General features: G+C 64.1%; 1 protein-coding gene across 1 annotated transcript; it reads right to left on the bottom strand.

Annotated features, from left to right (window-relative positions):
* Positions 1-478: 478 nt before the first annotated feature.
* Positions 479-6,610, bottom strand: VSIG8 (V-set and immunoglobulin domain containing 8). Its single transcript, XM_030303369.1, has 7 exons — positions 6,562-6,610; positions 3,388-3,563; positions 2,756-2,957; positions 2,435-2,656; positions 2,114-2,233; positions 1,642-1,840; positions 479-764 (listed from the first exon to the last, which is right to left on the bottom strand). The coding sequence occupies exons 1-7, from the start codon at positions 6,608-6,610 to the stop codon at positions 479-481; spliced, it is 1,254 nt and encodes a 417-aa protein (XP_030159229.1).
* Between the last annotated feature and the right edge of the window lie 8,743 nt (positions 6,611-15,353).

Below are 15,353 nucleotides of genomic sequence, written 5' to 3'. Positions count from 1 at the left end.
TACCAAGCGGTTCCCCGTCCTCAGGGTGACGGAGGGGGGTTGGCAGCCCCTCCCAGCCCAGCCCGACGGGGGGGGGGGGGGGGGGGGGGAGGGGCAGCAGCCTCCCGCCCGCGCCCCCGGCCGCGCGCCGCCCCTCCGTGGAACCACAGCCACCACAATCTCGGGTCTTAACAGTCGCTTTATTGTGCTAACACCGCCGCTCGGGAGCTCAGACCTGACACGCAACCATCCAGTCCGGACCCGCACCCACTGCCGGCCCCGGGGCCCTCCGCCTCGCCTGGGGACGCCGGGCCTCCGGCCTCGACCGCGCTCGGCGCTGCCCCCTACCCACCCCCCCGCCGTCCCCCCGACCCCCCGCCACCGCGCGCGGGCCCCGGGGGAGGCGCCGTGGGGCCCGGAGGCCCGGAGGCCCGGGCGGGCGCGGCGGGCGCGGGGCGGAGCGCGTCCCCAGCTGCGGGCGGGGAGCCCCGCGGCGCGCTCACACCAGGAGGCCGTCGGTGCGCTCCCGCGGCCCCTCGGCGCAGTCGGCGGGCTCCGCGCTCTTGACCTTGACGTAGACCGGGGAGGGGCCCGCTTCGCAGGCGGCGGCGGCGGCGGCGGAGGCGGCGCAGGGCGCCAGGGCCACGTCCTCGGGGCCGCCGCAGGGCGGGGGCGCGTACTTGCGGCGCAGGGAGCGGCTGACGGTCTGCGTCGGGTACCCCAGCAGGTGGGTGACGCTGCGGCCGCGCCCGCCGGCCTTGCACCCGGGCGCCTCGGCGTCCTCTCTGTGGAAACAACAGGCGGGCGGGTGAGCGGGCTCCTCCGGGCGCGGCGTGGGCACGGCCTGGCCGGAGCGGGGGCCGCCGGCAGCCTCTCGGCCCCGCGCCGCCCTCCACCGGCGCCTCGCCTCTCCCTCGGCCTCCGCCTGCTCTCCTCTGCCTCCTCCTGGCCGGCGACCCCACGCCGCACACGGGGCCGGTCCGCGAGCGTCCGCCAGCCCCCGGCGGGCAGCCCCACGGGCGCCCCCCGGCCCCTTCCGACGTGCGCAGCCGTCCCCGAGACGGGGAGGGAGGCTCGGAGGCCCGGGAGGAGCCGCCTTCCCTGTCCTTCGCTCTCCTTAGCTAACACCAGCCTCGCCCTCGCCTTCTCCTCTCCTCACCTCTGCCCCTCGACCTCCTTCTCCACCTTTGCCTCCTTCCCCGGGGCTTTGCAGTCATTAGCACTCCTAGGCTTGTTCTATTTTTATTTCTAGTCGGTTTCTAATATACCTTATTAGCACTATCCTTACTATTGACTCTTCTTAAATAAGCATGTCCAGAGTTGTCACCGGCGTGAAACAGGGCAAACACGGGGGGGGGGGGGGGGGGAAAAAAATACGGTCCCTGCCCTCCAGGAGCTTACAGTCTAGACAAGATGCACAGAGAGGTGCATAGACAGGAGGGAGACGGAGGGCAGGGGAGCAGAGTTGAAGACTGGCGCGGGACGGGGAGAGAGGAGCCACGGCGGGTGGCAGGTCGACATGCTGCGGTCCCCGGCACTCCTGGCGATGGCCGGCAGGGTGGGGGTGGGGGTCCCGGCCGGCCCGGTGGCAGGCAGGGGTGAGGAGGGGCAGGGCGCCGGTCCCCTGCCGCTCGGCAGCACGCAGCATGCATCAGGTTTTACCTGATCTCACTAGCCAAGTCGCCGCAGGCCCCTCCGCCGACCCCGCCGCCGTTGCCGTAGCCGAAGGCACCGCGGGAGCCGCCGGCCCCGGCGCCCCCGCAGCAGCAGCAGACGAGCCCCCAGATGCCCACCAGCAGACAGCCCAGCATGAGCAGGGAGCCCAGCACTGCGCCTATGATCATGCCTATGCGCCGGGAGTCTGTGGAGACAAGTGAAGACAGTCAGGCTTCTGCAGCCCGGCAGGTGCCTCCTAACCAGGAAGTGTGGGGCCGGCCCTCTGTGGGGAAGAGAGCGAGGGTCCCAGCGGGTGTCGGGGCCCCGGGACGCCCAGTGAGGAAGGATGAGGAGATGCCTGTGTCCCCCGCGGCCTCCCGGCCCTGATGGAAATGGGAAGGCAGAGCAGACAGCCCAGGCTCCTCCAGTCCCGCCCTCCCCGCCCCAGGGCCCCCAGGGCCGCTGCCCCTGCACCCACCTGAGACCTTCACCTCCACCACGCACACACTGTAGCCCACGTGGTTGGCCACCGTGCACTGATAGAGCCCGTCATCCTCCCGGGAGATGTCCTTCAGCACCAGGTCGCCGTTGTTCAGGCCTGAAACTGAAAAAGCACCACAGGGCTGTGGCAAGGGCCCGGGGGCCACCCCAGCCTAGACCACTGCCGGTGGGGAGGGAAGGAGGGAGGGCGGATGCACCCGCGCGCGCGCGCGCGCGCGTGCGCGCACACACACACACACACACCGGCCTGGCTCTGTCGGTGTGTCCCCCCAAGGTCCCGCTGTTCGCTCAGACCCACCTTGGTTCAGGGAGCTGTGGAAGGACTCCTGGTAGGAGAGCTCCGAGTGGAAGTTGTGCTGCGAGTGGTAGGAACCGGCGCGGTAGGGGTGGGTGTGCCCGCTGATCTTGGCCCACTTGTAGGAGAGGGGCGGGGTGCCTCCGTTGGCAAAGCACTTGAGCACCACGTCGTTGCCGTGGGTCATGTGGCCCTCAGACCAGCACAGGGGCACCGCGGGCCGCGCTGCGGGGAACCGGGCAGGTGTGAGCCGGGGCCCGGCCGAGGGGCTCTGGAGCCTGGGGGGGGGGGGAGCGGGGGGCGCCCGGAGGAGTCCGGCCATACCTTGGACAGTGACGATGACCTTCCGGCTGGCCATGGTGGTCTTCTTCACCCGACACTCGTAGGTGGCCGTGTCAGACACCTGCAGGTTCATGAGGTTGATGGAGGCGTCATACTGGCTGGGGTCTGAGGCTGCAAAGCGGACCCTCTGCTGCAGGTGGGGAAGGTTGCCATGATTGATCCTCTTGTCCTGGTAACTAAGGAACTGGGAAGAAAGAGAGGAAACGGAAGTGGTGAGCCAGGCACGGCCAAGGAGGGCCACGTGGCTCGGTGGCCTCGGGCATTTCACCGAACTTCTCCCCGACTCCGCTTTCTCTGCTGAAAGATGCTGACGATGATACCTGACCCATTAACCTCCCAGTGAATGTGCGAGAGCAGATGAGATCAGGCGCTTTGGAAAGTGTCGGAAAGTGTCGGGTCAGGCTGGGACCGTCCCGAGGCCTCCCCTGCCCTCCGGAGCAGGTGGGAGAAGGCCAACTAATGGTGATTTGTGATTACAGAGCCCGTGGGCCTGTCGCCTCATCCCTGGAGAGGCCACTGGGGACGTTCAAGGTCTTCATTTCCTCCTCTGCCCTCCTTTTCCCCTCAGGCTGGCCTACAGGTGGGGCAAGGGGAACCCTAAGCCCAGCACTCACCACATTCTCCCGGTGTGAGGGGTCTGAATTGACCTGCATCCACTCGATGTCCAGCCCATTGGGACCATAGTCCTCAGGGTCCAGGATGTAGGGGCAGCCCAGCCTCACATTATCACCTTCTGCCAGGTACAGGATCTCCTGGCCATCCCCGTTGATCCGCACGGCAGACAGCAGTGCTAAGGGAGGGGCAGGGCAGGTGGGGGGAGGGGGGAGAGAAGACCAGGGGGCGGGGGCAGTCAGCTTCTGCCCCTCTCTCCGCCATCCTGCATGGAACTGCCTGGGGAGGAGTGGCTGCTGTGTGTGTGTGTGTGTGCGCGCACGCGCGTGTGCGTGCGTGCGTGTGTGTGTGTGTGTGTGTGTGTAAGCACGCGAAGCGACCAGAGTTGAACGCTCCGATGGAAAATCCTGGCTCATTAAAAGATGCCTTTTTCTGGGCCAAGAGAGTGTTCCCGCGTGGAGACCGGAGGGTGGATGCCATGGCCGCTGGGGTCCCTTTCCAGCCCAAGGAGTCGAAGACATGACATGATTGCAGGTGTCTCTGCGTATGACACCTGCGTGTCTGTGGCTGTACCCTTGGGTGTGACCACGTGTGACTGGCTGTGTCAGGGCGCTGAGTGATCGCTCGTGCCTGTGCGCGATGGCAGGCGGCTGAGACCGGGAGCCTGGCTGCGTGGGTCTGGTGCTGCTCGTGGCCTGGGCCTGGGAATATGGCCACATGCATCCGTAGGACAGTCTGAGCCTTGTGTGATGACACATGGCATTGTGGATTTTGTGTCCGTCCCCCTGTGCCATCGAATGGCTCAGGCACAGCCGCCCACACATGCTGGCTCCAGTTGGGGCCCCTCCCACTGCTCACAGCCCTGGTTCCACTGAGTCAGCCCCGCTGAGAAGCCAAGATCTGGAAGCTCAGGACCCAGCTCCTTGCCCTCCCTCCCCTGGAGCCCCAGGCAAGCACTAGCCCCAACCGGTTGGACCCAGAGAGGAATACGGAGTGTGGGGAGTGGGGGGGGGGGGCCGCCCCGACCTTGGCAGGCAGGACAGGCAGGCTCCACCCCCCAGGCTCCCGCAGCCCTCCCTGCCCAGGCCCCTGGCCCGGCCTGGCTCACGCTCCGGCCCACCAGACAGCCAGCAAATCCCCGGAGTCCCAGCCCTGGTCTCGGCAACTCCCGCTCTGCCCTTCTCCGGATCTCTCGGGCCCGCGTCTCTGTTAGAGTGTCTCACACCTCCGGTTTCACACGGTCACCGCCCCGCATCGCCACACTTAACAGACCTTCAAAACGCAGACACATCTCTATGCGGGTCCCACTTTGCTACCCACACAGACACCCGTCAGATCCAGACAGACACGCGTCTGCACGCACAGTGCGCGTTCATCCGGAAGGCATGCATCCCTGCCCACGGCGCCCTCCCCGTGCGCATCCGCTCAACACTACACGTCCCTGCAGAAGCTTGGTTCGCTTCCAGAGGGCCAGCAGGGGCCTTTTTAACGCCCCCCGCCCCGCCCCCAACCCCGGCAGGGCCAGCAGCCGTAACCCTACAGGCTCCAGGGTGACCCAGAGCAGGCGGGCGGCCACGGGGCACTAGCGGATCGTGAGGACACCTCCTCCAGCCCCGGGCCAAGGGAGATGCGATCGGCTCTCCCGAGATAAGGATCCTGGCACTGACTGCCAGCTCCTGGGGCGCCAGGAGGCACACCAGCGATGAGCCAGAGCCCAGAGAGCAGAGGCTCCAGCCTGGGAAGGGCTGCCGGGAGGGCTGTCCCCATGCCCAGGGGGCTGGCCCAGCAGCCCAGCAGGAGGGTAGATCTGTAGGGGAGGGGGCTGGGGAAGGAGGGGACAGGCTGAATGAGAGCGCCTCCACCCTGCACTAGGCAGTGTCTTCCCTTGTCCCGGGCCAGGGAGCCTCACCCTAGCCTTTCAGTCTCTCCAGAAGCCTCTCGACCTCCGCCCTGTCCGCGGGGCTCCAGCCTTTCCACACCCCTCACTCCTCGCTGTCTCACCTTGGTCCCTCCTGCTCCTGCACTGAGGAAGTCTTGCAGGGAGCACGAGACAAGAGAGGGAAGAGAGCCAAGGAGAGAGAGCTGGACAGGAGTCCCTGGAGAGAAGGAGGGAGGAAGGGGGCCAAGGCGACGCAGTGGGCCCCCTCCCCTCCCCCCGCCAAAGCACCAGGGACTGTGCGCCCCCTGTGGGCGTCCTTGGTGCGTTTCCCAGCTGCCTGCACAGCTCCTAACCCTCCCTCTGGAGGTGACAGAGCAGAGAGAGGGTGTTGGAGCATAGACACACAGAGCGCCGGTCTGTCCTGCCACGCCCGCGCCCCGCACCACACACATGGACGTGTCCCGGGTCCCCAGACCACAGCTGGGGCTTCGTGAGGGGGGCCTGCTGTCACCCTGCCAGTAATGCAGTCTCTCTCTCTCCCTCTCTCTCTCTCTCTCTCTCTCTCACACACACACACACACACACACACACATGTGCACGAAGGCCGAAAATGCTCCCTGAGTTCCTCCCACAAACCCGCTCCTGCGAACCCAGACCCCAGGAGGGTCTCAGCCATTTCCAGCGATGCCCACGCACAGGGGCTCCTGCTGGGACTTGCCCCAACAGGGGCAGGGGGCCACAGCATCAACCTCTGAGCCCTGCTCTCGAGGTGTGCCCCCTCGGGGTGAGGGGGCTCTGGGAGGCGCCATCCCCACCGCCCATCTCATCCTGGGGGGTGGCGCTACCCTGGAGCTCTCAGAGCACAGTCCGTCTCCTAGGGGGCGCTGTCTCCTCTCAAAGCAACTCCCTGCCCTTGGCTCTAGCCTGGGGGTGGGAGTGGGTCCTCCCCGGGGGAACAGCACACAGAGAGGAAAAGGGGCCTTTCCGGGGAGAGCCTCCCCGGCGACGCCAGCCTCGCCGTGCGCCTGACACCCTGCCCCACCCCCAGATCCCCAGGCAAGCTCTCCAGGCAAGCCCTGCTCTCCGTGCACAGCGTGTGCGTGCACGTCCGAGCCCCACACGGCTCACAGGCACCGCGAAGATCCATCAAGGCCTGTGCCCCAGACCCTCGGGCACGGGGCCGTCTTGGCCATATCCCCAGCCAGCTGGCAGCGGGGCCTCTGCGGGCCCGTTGTGGTCCCTTTCCCTGCCCTCCTGGCATCGCGTGGGTGTCCCTGCCGGATGCCCAGCCCCATACCTGGGCTCAGGCACACGAGCAGAAGGTGGAACGCTCCTCGGACTGCCATGTCTCTAGGCTTGGTGTTTCCTCCGCTTGGGCTGGGTGTCCCTGGGGCCAGCGGTGGTGGGTGTGTGGGGACAGGTGGAGGGAAGGGGAGCGGAGGGCCCAGACACTGCCCGGGGTGGCAGGAAGGTGCAGTGAGTGCCGGGGCCACAGCCGGAGTTATTTCTATAGGAGGGAGGGGGCCCGGTCCCCGCCTTGGGGAGGAGCCCCGGGAGCCTTAATTATCGGGGTGACAGAGCGGCCTACCCGGGTATTACCCAGCCCTCACCCAAGCTCTTCCCTCTCCCGAGAGTGGCAAAGGGAGGCCGGCGGGACTTGTAATTAGGCACCTGTTAAGCTTCCACTTCCTCCTGGCCCCATGCTCGGGGTAACAACAGTCGCCTGGTTCTACAGCGTCCACAGAGCTCCCCTCACCACTCATTTGCTGCCTCCTTCCCCCGGGGAGACGGGGAAGCGGAAGGAGAGCCAGGCCTGGGGAGGAAAGGTGGCCAGGCTGGGAAGGGTTAACCTGGGCCCAGGGACACAGGGGTCTGACCCAGCCTTTCCTGCAAGCTCATCTGTGACCCTGGGGGAACCGCCCCCCCCCCCCCGCCCCTGGTTGAGGTCTGTGGGAAGGGGCAGCAGGAAAGGGGACTCGGGCTGGAAGGAAGGCCCAGGCAGATGAAAGAGCCCCGGGAACGTCCAGCCCGCCTTCCCCTGAGGCCTCTGGCCCTTCAAAGGGAGTCGGGTCTCCCCAGGGCTGAAAGAGGGAGGCGTGCATGGGCACAGGGGCTTCCCCTGGCTGCCCCTAGGGAGCTGTGGCGCCCACCCCTACCTGAGGTGAGGCCAGCCCCGAGCGCAGGGGGTTCCTGGGCGCGGGGGTGTTGGGGGCCACCGGAAAGACCAGGAAGGGGGCGTGCGCGCATCACGTCTCTGCTCGTGCACACCTTTCAGGGGTCACTTGGTGCCCTTGCTTCCAGGCACAGGAGGGGAGACTAGGCCCCTCGAGACCTGGACTGCTCACTGGGGTGACCTGGGCAGGTTGGAGCTGGGTGGGTAGGGGAGGAGGCAGAGCGACAAGGCGGAGGACCAGCCCCCCGGCTCGTTGGCCTAGGGGGTCCCAGGACCGCCCACCCGCGATGGTGGGGGTCAGGTCCTGCGTGGTCCCATTGAGCAGCTCAGCTCCCTCAGAGGGGCCGTCGCTGACAGGGGCCACAGGGAGGGCAGGGGTGAAGAGCCTAGGGGAGAGTTACGGGCCGGGGCCAGGGCCAGCTCAACGAGGAAGCGCGAGGAGTCCACGCACCTCTGTGCTCCAAATCCCTCCGCCCCCCCTCCTCAGCAATGACAGGGTGCTCTAGGGCCCACCAGAGGTACCAACGAATATCTGTATTTCCTTGTTTATTTTGAGGTTTATGAGATTGCCCTGCACCCTCGGGAGAGCAAGGATCATTATCCCCCCTTTACAGACGGGGAGGGGGGATTCAGCCCACCTGCTGCTGCTGAGCCTGGCAAAGTGGGGGGGGGGGAACGCCCGGGCATCCTGACCCTCAACCCAGAGCGGCCCAAGGAAAGGGCTCGGTGGTCGTGTGGGTTAGTAGATGTACCCACGGGGTAGAAGCTTGGAAGGCCAGTGATGGGGGAGGGGGGCAGAGAACCGGGGGGGCCAGGAAGAAGCGGGACTGCACGGCAAAGAGGAAAGCTGTGGCTCCATCAGGGTCAAGTGTAGGGCTGGTGGATTGGGTCCTGGCTGTCGGTTCATATCAGAGCCGGGGCGAAGGCTGGGTCGGGCGGTTGGGATCACCAATGAGCTCGAGGTCACGCTTGAGGAACTAGGGCTAGATTAGGCTAGAGTGACAGCGAGAGCTGAGGCTAGGGTGTGCGGCTGGGGTCCGTGTTAGGATAAGGCGCGAGCGAGGGGTTCATTCACAGCCACGTGTGGTAATGCGGCTACAGCCAAACGGGAGGCTGGGCCGAGGCCGACTTAGAGTTGGGGTTCCAGTAGGTTGAGGCTGGGGTTTGTGGTTTCTGCGTTCGGGATTTGAGCTAGGGTGGACTGTGGTTAGGTTATGGACGTGCGTTAAGCGGGCCACACGATTCATGGGGATCAGAATGAAGTTTGACTTGAGACACGGGAAGACTTCAGTCCCCATCTGCTAAAGGGCAGACTGGCCAGCCTATTGATCCCTTAGCTCTGGGACAACACCAGCAGCGTCATACCAACACGGATCAGTGTGTGAATTGAGGGTTTGGGAGGGGGTTCCAAATAGGCGTGAGCCCACCAGAAGCAACCTAGCCCCCTAACAAAGGATCCCCCCACCCCCGAGTCCTGCTCCACAGCCTAAGCCCACCAGCAGTCAAGCTCCCCGAGCGACAGCTGGGGAGCCGGTGCAGGAAGCTATCAGCAGGGAGTGGGGCTTGGGCTCCAAAGTGATCCGGAAGACAGGGCCCACCAGGGGCACTTTTACTGGGTCGGAGTGGGGGGGGGGGTCGCAGGGGACGTGTGCTGGGGGAAACTGAGGACCTAGATACTCCTAGAAGAACAGCCACTTTTGAGGGCTCCACACCGGGGGCCCTCAGAGCCTCAAAAGGCAAGTCACATTGTTGTTCTCCTTTGACCCACTAAGGGCTAATTGCCACCTCCTTGCAGTTTGGGGCCCATAAATGAAGCTGACGGCCTTCCTGCCTTGTGCCCTGAGCCCTGCGGGGTTTGGAGGCTGGTGACGAATGAGTGCACTGAGTGTCAGCTTGGTTTTCACAGCAGAGGCCCAGCCCCCTGGCTCTGAGACCAGCCCCCAGCCCGTGTCTCTCTCTGGGCTCATCCTCAACAGAGGAAGAGAGGCCACTCCCGGGAGCCCCCCACCCCCACCCCAACTCCTCCTCTCCCTTTCCCTCACCCAGTCTCCACCCCAAACATCCCATCTTCCCACCCACTTTCTTTTCAGGTCTCAGAGAGGCCTGGACAGATCCAGGGGACTGTTGGGGTCTGTCTGTGCCCCAGGGAGAGAGAAGACGGTTGAGAGAGTCCGTGCTCAGCAAAGGGGCACAGAAACACATGTGGCATCCGAATGGCCCGTCAGAGGCCCCGAGGGGGAGAGAGGAGGCAGAGGGCCCAGGCTGCCATCTGTGGTCCAGAGTACCCTAGACGGCCCCCCTTGCTTTTCCCTAAGAAATCCACAGTTCATTCAGCACAGGAGACGGGGCCTCCTTTGCGCACACCCACCAGTTGGGGCTGTATTTGCTTTTTTTTTTTTTTAATTTATTTGTTCCATCTTTTTTAATGTTGATTTATTTTCAAGAGAGAAAGAGAGACAGAGCGTGAGCAGGAGAGAGGAGGAGACACAGAATCCGAAGCGGGCTCCAGGCTCCGAGCTGTCAGCACAGAGCTCAACGCGGGGCTCGAACTCGCAAACTGCGAGACGGTGACCTGAGCCAGAGTCGGACGCTTAACCGACTGAGCCACCCAGGTGCTCCTGCTTCTCTTTTTTTCAATGTTTATTTATTTTGAGAGAGAGAGAGACAGTGAGCATGAGTGGGGGAGGGGAAGCGAGAGAGGGGGAGAGAGAATCCCAAGCAGGCTCTGCACCATCAGCACAGAGTCGGACGCGGGGCTCGATCCCACGAACCGTGAGATCAGGACCTGAGCCAAAACCGAGAGTCAGGTGCTCAACCAACTGGGCTCCCCAGGCGCCCTGATTATATTTGCTTCTGTCCTAAGACAGAAACAGGATCTCAAGACACAGGCTTAGAAAGGAGTGAACAGAGACACAGAGGAGGGAAGAGGCAGATCCGGGACCCAGAGAGGCCCAGAGGCTGCTTCTGAGATGAGGCGCAGCCCAGCCCCACGACGTCTTGGGGAAGGACAGGCAGAGGCCCCGGCCGGCCTCCCCTTCCTCCAAAGCCTTGCACTGCAATTCCACACAACCGCTGCGGGCCCGGACCTCCTGCCCTGCCCCCAGGTCCCCAGGCTCAAGCTGGAGCTCCCATCTCCCCAGGTCTGCAACCTGCCCCCTGCTAAACTACACACACACACACACACACACGCACGCACAATCAGCAGGCCCTTACCCCTCTCCCAGGCCCCCGTGTAGACCCAGGCTCACCCCTACAACACCCAGGGAGTGGACAGCAGACCCCAGGAGTGAGCGTGCCAAGAAAACCCCCAGAGGAGAGGGTCTGGACGACAATGGACGGACATCACCACACGAGTCTGAGAGAGGGCAGACAGGTGCACGCGGGGTGTTCACACAGAGGCGGGAAGCCCCTGCGGCTGATCCCTTTCGACAGCTCTCAGCAAGGGCTCGCAGCGGGAAGGCAGCCAGACCAGGCCACGGTGGGACCAGAAGAGTGGGGGCACGGGGTGGGGAGGCCCGGGTGACGTGGGGAGACACTGCCGAGCTCAGACAAGGAACAGTTGGTCGGTGACAGACAGAAGGCTGAGATCCGTGGGTGGGCTCAGTTTCGGGAACTGGGCCAGGGCTCGGGGACCGAGGTCAGTGCTGCAGGGTCAGGGGTGGTGGGCAAGAGCTCCTGACCCCTGCGCCTCCCCGAGCCCCTGCTCGGGCCTCCCGAGGCTCCACGATTCCTGCTGGTCCTCCCAGGAGAAGGGGGGCCCCTGGGGGGGGGGCCCAGATGTACCCAAATCCCTCCCATCAAGCGATGGCCCAGACTCACGGGAGCAAGCAGCACAGAGGGGTCCCCAGCCTCTAGCGGAGTGGCCTGCCCACTACCGTGTCAGCACGGCAAGGCAGGGGGTGGGAGTGGGGGGTTGAAGGTTAGGACCCGACCTGCTGTCAACGGAACCACCTGGAAAGAGTATTTGAATTCCCGATGACAAACCGAAGAATTAAGAGACTCTGATGATAAGATGGGGCGCCTGGGTGGCTCCGTCGGTTGAGGGGCCGACTTCGGCTCAGGTCATGATCTCACGGTCTGTGAGTTCGAGCCCCGCGTCGGGCTCTGTGCTGACGGCTCGGAGCCTGGATCCTGCTTCGGATTCGGTGTCTCCCTCTCTCTGCCCCTCCCCCACTCACGCGCTGTCCCTCTCTGTCTCTCGAAAATAAATAAAATGTTTAAAAAAAAATTTTTTAAAGAGACTGACGGTAAGAACTATGTCCACCTCAAGGAGGTCAACCGTATCCACCAGGACCCTCATCCACTGGACAAGCGGGCTGGGCCCTGGGGAGGCTGCGATTAGCACAACTGGGTCTGGTGGGGACGGCAGCGAGGAAGGGGGTGCCAGCTTGCTCCCAGGGTCACGAGCTGTGGTGATGTGCGGCAAGCCCCCTCACCTGCTGGAAGTGACCTCTGAACAGCTCTGGGGGTGACCCGTGATGGGCCCGGGGCACCGCAAGCGGCTGGGGGAGCATTTCAGTCCCTGGGAAAGAAACCAGGGGTCGGTCCAGCAGGACGCAACTCAGAAGAGCAGAGCCAGGAGAGTCCGCTGACGGTTACTTTTGCCCCAAAGGGAAGAGCCTTGACGGCCGGATCTCTGGGGACCTTCTCCCCATTCCCGCAGAACATTCACCGGGGTTGGAGCCAGGCCTTCAGGATGGCCACACAACTCAGACCGGTCGTCCGGGACCGCGTGCACGTCTGTGTGCGGAGAGACCTTGGGATGGGTTCATTCACGCATCCGGTGGGACTTCGGACTTTGAACTTATAGAAATAAAATTGCCTTTTGATTCTGCCGTGTGGATTCCCCCCAACACACATGGCGGACGGGTACTGTGGTCCCCCTCGGTGCCCGGGGGGCCGCCCCTGGCCCGCCTGGCCTGCCTGGCAGTTTCCAGGGAGGTTGTGGGGAAGCTGGCAGGGGCCGAGCAGGGCCGGGTGCGTGTCTGCCTCAGCCTTCCCCGCTAAGCCCGCCTGGCCCGCCCTCACTCTCCTCTCCCTGTTTGTTTCCGTTGCTGGGAGAGGGGAAGGCGGTGCCGGAGGGGTGGGGTTCAGGGGCAGCCGGGCCAGGGCTGGCTGGGACCATGGAAGTATTAACCATCAGGAGAGCTAACTGCCCAGCCCAAGGGATAAAGGTTCCCGGCTCTCCCCCGCCCTCTCCTTCCAACAGCCCACCCCACCCCACAAAATGCTGCAAAGAGTCCTGTGTTTCTAGAATTTCGAATGCTTGCCCACGTGGCTGCATGAGGTACCTGAAGGGGTGTGGTATAAAAAGAGCCCGGACTTGTTTCGTGTGGTCCCCGCAGCCAGGCGGATGCAGAAGAGGACACTCGGACCATCGGGGCTGATCTGAGACCGTTTGGGTTGCCTCTTGAGGTAATGAGCATCCTGTCTCTCAAGGTGTGCAAGCCCAAACTGTCCAATCGTTTGGTTAGAGGTTGCAAAAGGGATTCAAGCGTGAGAGGGTCTCTGCGGCCCCTTCCAGATTTGAGACTCTGATTTGGTGCTCACCCCACTAGCCCCGGGACGGTCTCTCCCCAGGGGCCATGCAGAAAAGCTCCTTAGCTCTGGGCACTTTCTCCCGCTCCCCACTCCCACCCCCTGCCTTGACTCCTCTTTCCAGGAGTCTCCTGAGAAAGCCACCGAAAATCTCAACCCTATTCCTGTCCCAGCCTCAAAGTCATCAAAAGGGCATTGGGGTGATGGGCACGCCTTGCCGAGAGTGCATGCAGAGCACAAGGAAAATGCAGAACCGGCACCTGGACCGAGAGTGTCCCAGCAGGGAGGAAGCTTAGAGGGAAGGTCTGGCTATGTAAAGCCAGGCAGATCAAGAACGACCTAGCCTCTCCTGGGACTCGAGATTTCTGTGATGTTGGAAATGAGCTTCTTCCGAGTGACCTTGGGTGATTTGCTGGGATACGTCCCAGAGTATGGGAGGGGGAGGAGAGGGGGAGAGGTCTGGTCTGGAGTGTTACCTGCCAGGCTCCCCCTCTGCAGGGGGAGCGGCCAGGATGGATAAGAGGGGGAAACAGTGAGGGACTTTGTGGCCTCCACACCTCGACTCCTTGTCTGAGACTCCAGCGTCTCCCCTCCACTGTCACCGAGGCGGCTGTCACCCTTTCTCACCCCAAAAGCCCTGTCTGGCTTTGAACTCTCTGAGCCCCTTTCATCCGAGCCGAATCAAAGTGCTTTTACTGAGACCAATTAATGTCCGGCGGTGACCCGAGTCACAGCCGGGAGTGCTGAGGCTTTGGGGGTGCCGAGGACATCCCAGCACCCCGCTGAGTCAGGGACAGCCGGACTTGGCCACCAGGGAAGCCTGCTGAGTCACGCAGCCGCCTCTCCAGCAGGTGCGGGGGGGGGGGGGCTTGAGCCCGCCTCCCAGCCCCAGCAGAGGGTGACGCAGGGGGCAGGTAGGGGCGCGGGGCCAGCCCAGAGCCGGGGGACATGTGCCCGCGCGGCGGCCGCCTGCAGAGCTAATCCAGGGCTCTGAGGTGGAGCCCCACCCCTGGATTTGCCAGACTACACCCGCCCGGCCTGACCCTGCAAGGACCCGAAGACCCAAGGGGCAGAGAACTGGCAGTTGGGAAGATGCTCGGGAACCCAGACGACAGAGTCAGGAACTGGAGCTTTGCTTTTCTCTTCTTCCTTTTTTGTTTTGTTTTTTTTGCATTTACGTCAACGAAGACGCACCAAACAGCACTTCCTGGTCCCCCAGCCCTGCTTCCGCACACGCTTCTGCCTCAGAGCAGAGGGGGGAATGCTAGAGCCTTCCCTGGGAGAAAGCACGGCCCCCCCCCAAGGCCCGATGTCTAGCTGGTTGTTCCTGAGCTGTGGGCCCCCCGCCCCCAAGTCCTCAGGAATTCCAGTTTTCTCTCTTCCTTGTCCCCCCCGCCCCCCCCCCTGCAGAACTGGGCTCACACGGTCCCCCCCTCGGCTCTGCCCCCATCCTCATGCGGCCTGACCCCACCAGCCCCCACTAACGTCAGGGACCTCTTCCCTGCCATCATCCCCCCTGCCCTTCGCAGTGAGAGGGGCGGAGGGTATAAAAGACGTAGCCCGCATGCAGCTGACATCTGAAGCAAGCCGTCAGGAATGCCCCACTTCTAGAAGCCGACGCGGGCCGGCCCTGAAGCCTGCGGGAGCCTGTGCAGGGTGTCGAGGAATCCCAAGAGCAGCAACCAAGCCCGTCTTCCACATCACGGGCCGATTCCTGGATTCCTGGAGGGGAACGACTCCCAGACCGTCTGCACCTGCCCAGAGGTGGCCGTGTTCCCCCATCCCCGAAGCCAGGCCTTCATTCAGACCTGCCACCACCCCCCTCCCCCCCGCCGCGGGTCTAGGCCACGGCAAGATGGTCTCGTTCTTAGGCCGCGGGAGCTGCCAGGCCCCGCACACCCGCGGTTTCACGAGCAGCAGTTGTGGTGAAACGCAGACCATGCTTTAAGCCTGCGAACTCTGCCCGCTTCTCCGCACGGGGCCTCACAAGTCAGCAACGGGCCTGGAACACCCTTTCTTCCCGATCCGCACTCCGGCAGGGCCCTTGCCTCCTTGGCCCTCAGATGGGTGACTCAGGAAGGGATCTGGGCAAACTCCAGGCACCCGAGGCCCTTTCTGGCTTTCCTGGCAAGAGGTTGCCCCGGCACGGGTAAGGGCTCACTGCCTGGTCCCCGCAGGTAGTAACCGCAGTTGAGGAGCCTGAGGAGCTAAACCACCACAGAAGGCGCCGGAATCCTCGGCGGCGTGCCCGTGAGGTCAGGGGGTGTCTCCCATCCTGGGAGAGTACCACATCTTTCCAAGACGGGGGGGGGGGCGCACTCAGGGCCACTGAGCAGGAAGGAGGGAGCCCCCCGCCCCAGCAGCTAGCCTGGGCAGGG

Source organism: Lynx canadensis, chromosome F1 (genome assembly GCF_007474595.2).
Source record: "Lynx canadensis isolate LIC74 chromosome F1, mLynCan4.pri.v2, whole genome shotgun sequence".
Taxonomy (NCBI): domain Eukaryota; kingdom Metazoa; phylum Chordata; class Mammalia; order Carnivora; family Felidae; genus Lynx; species Lynx canadensis.
Note: the sequence above shows the minus strand (reverse complement) of the source record. Positions and strands in the feature narration are given on the sequence as shown.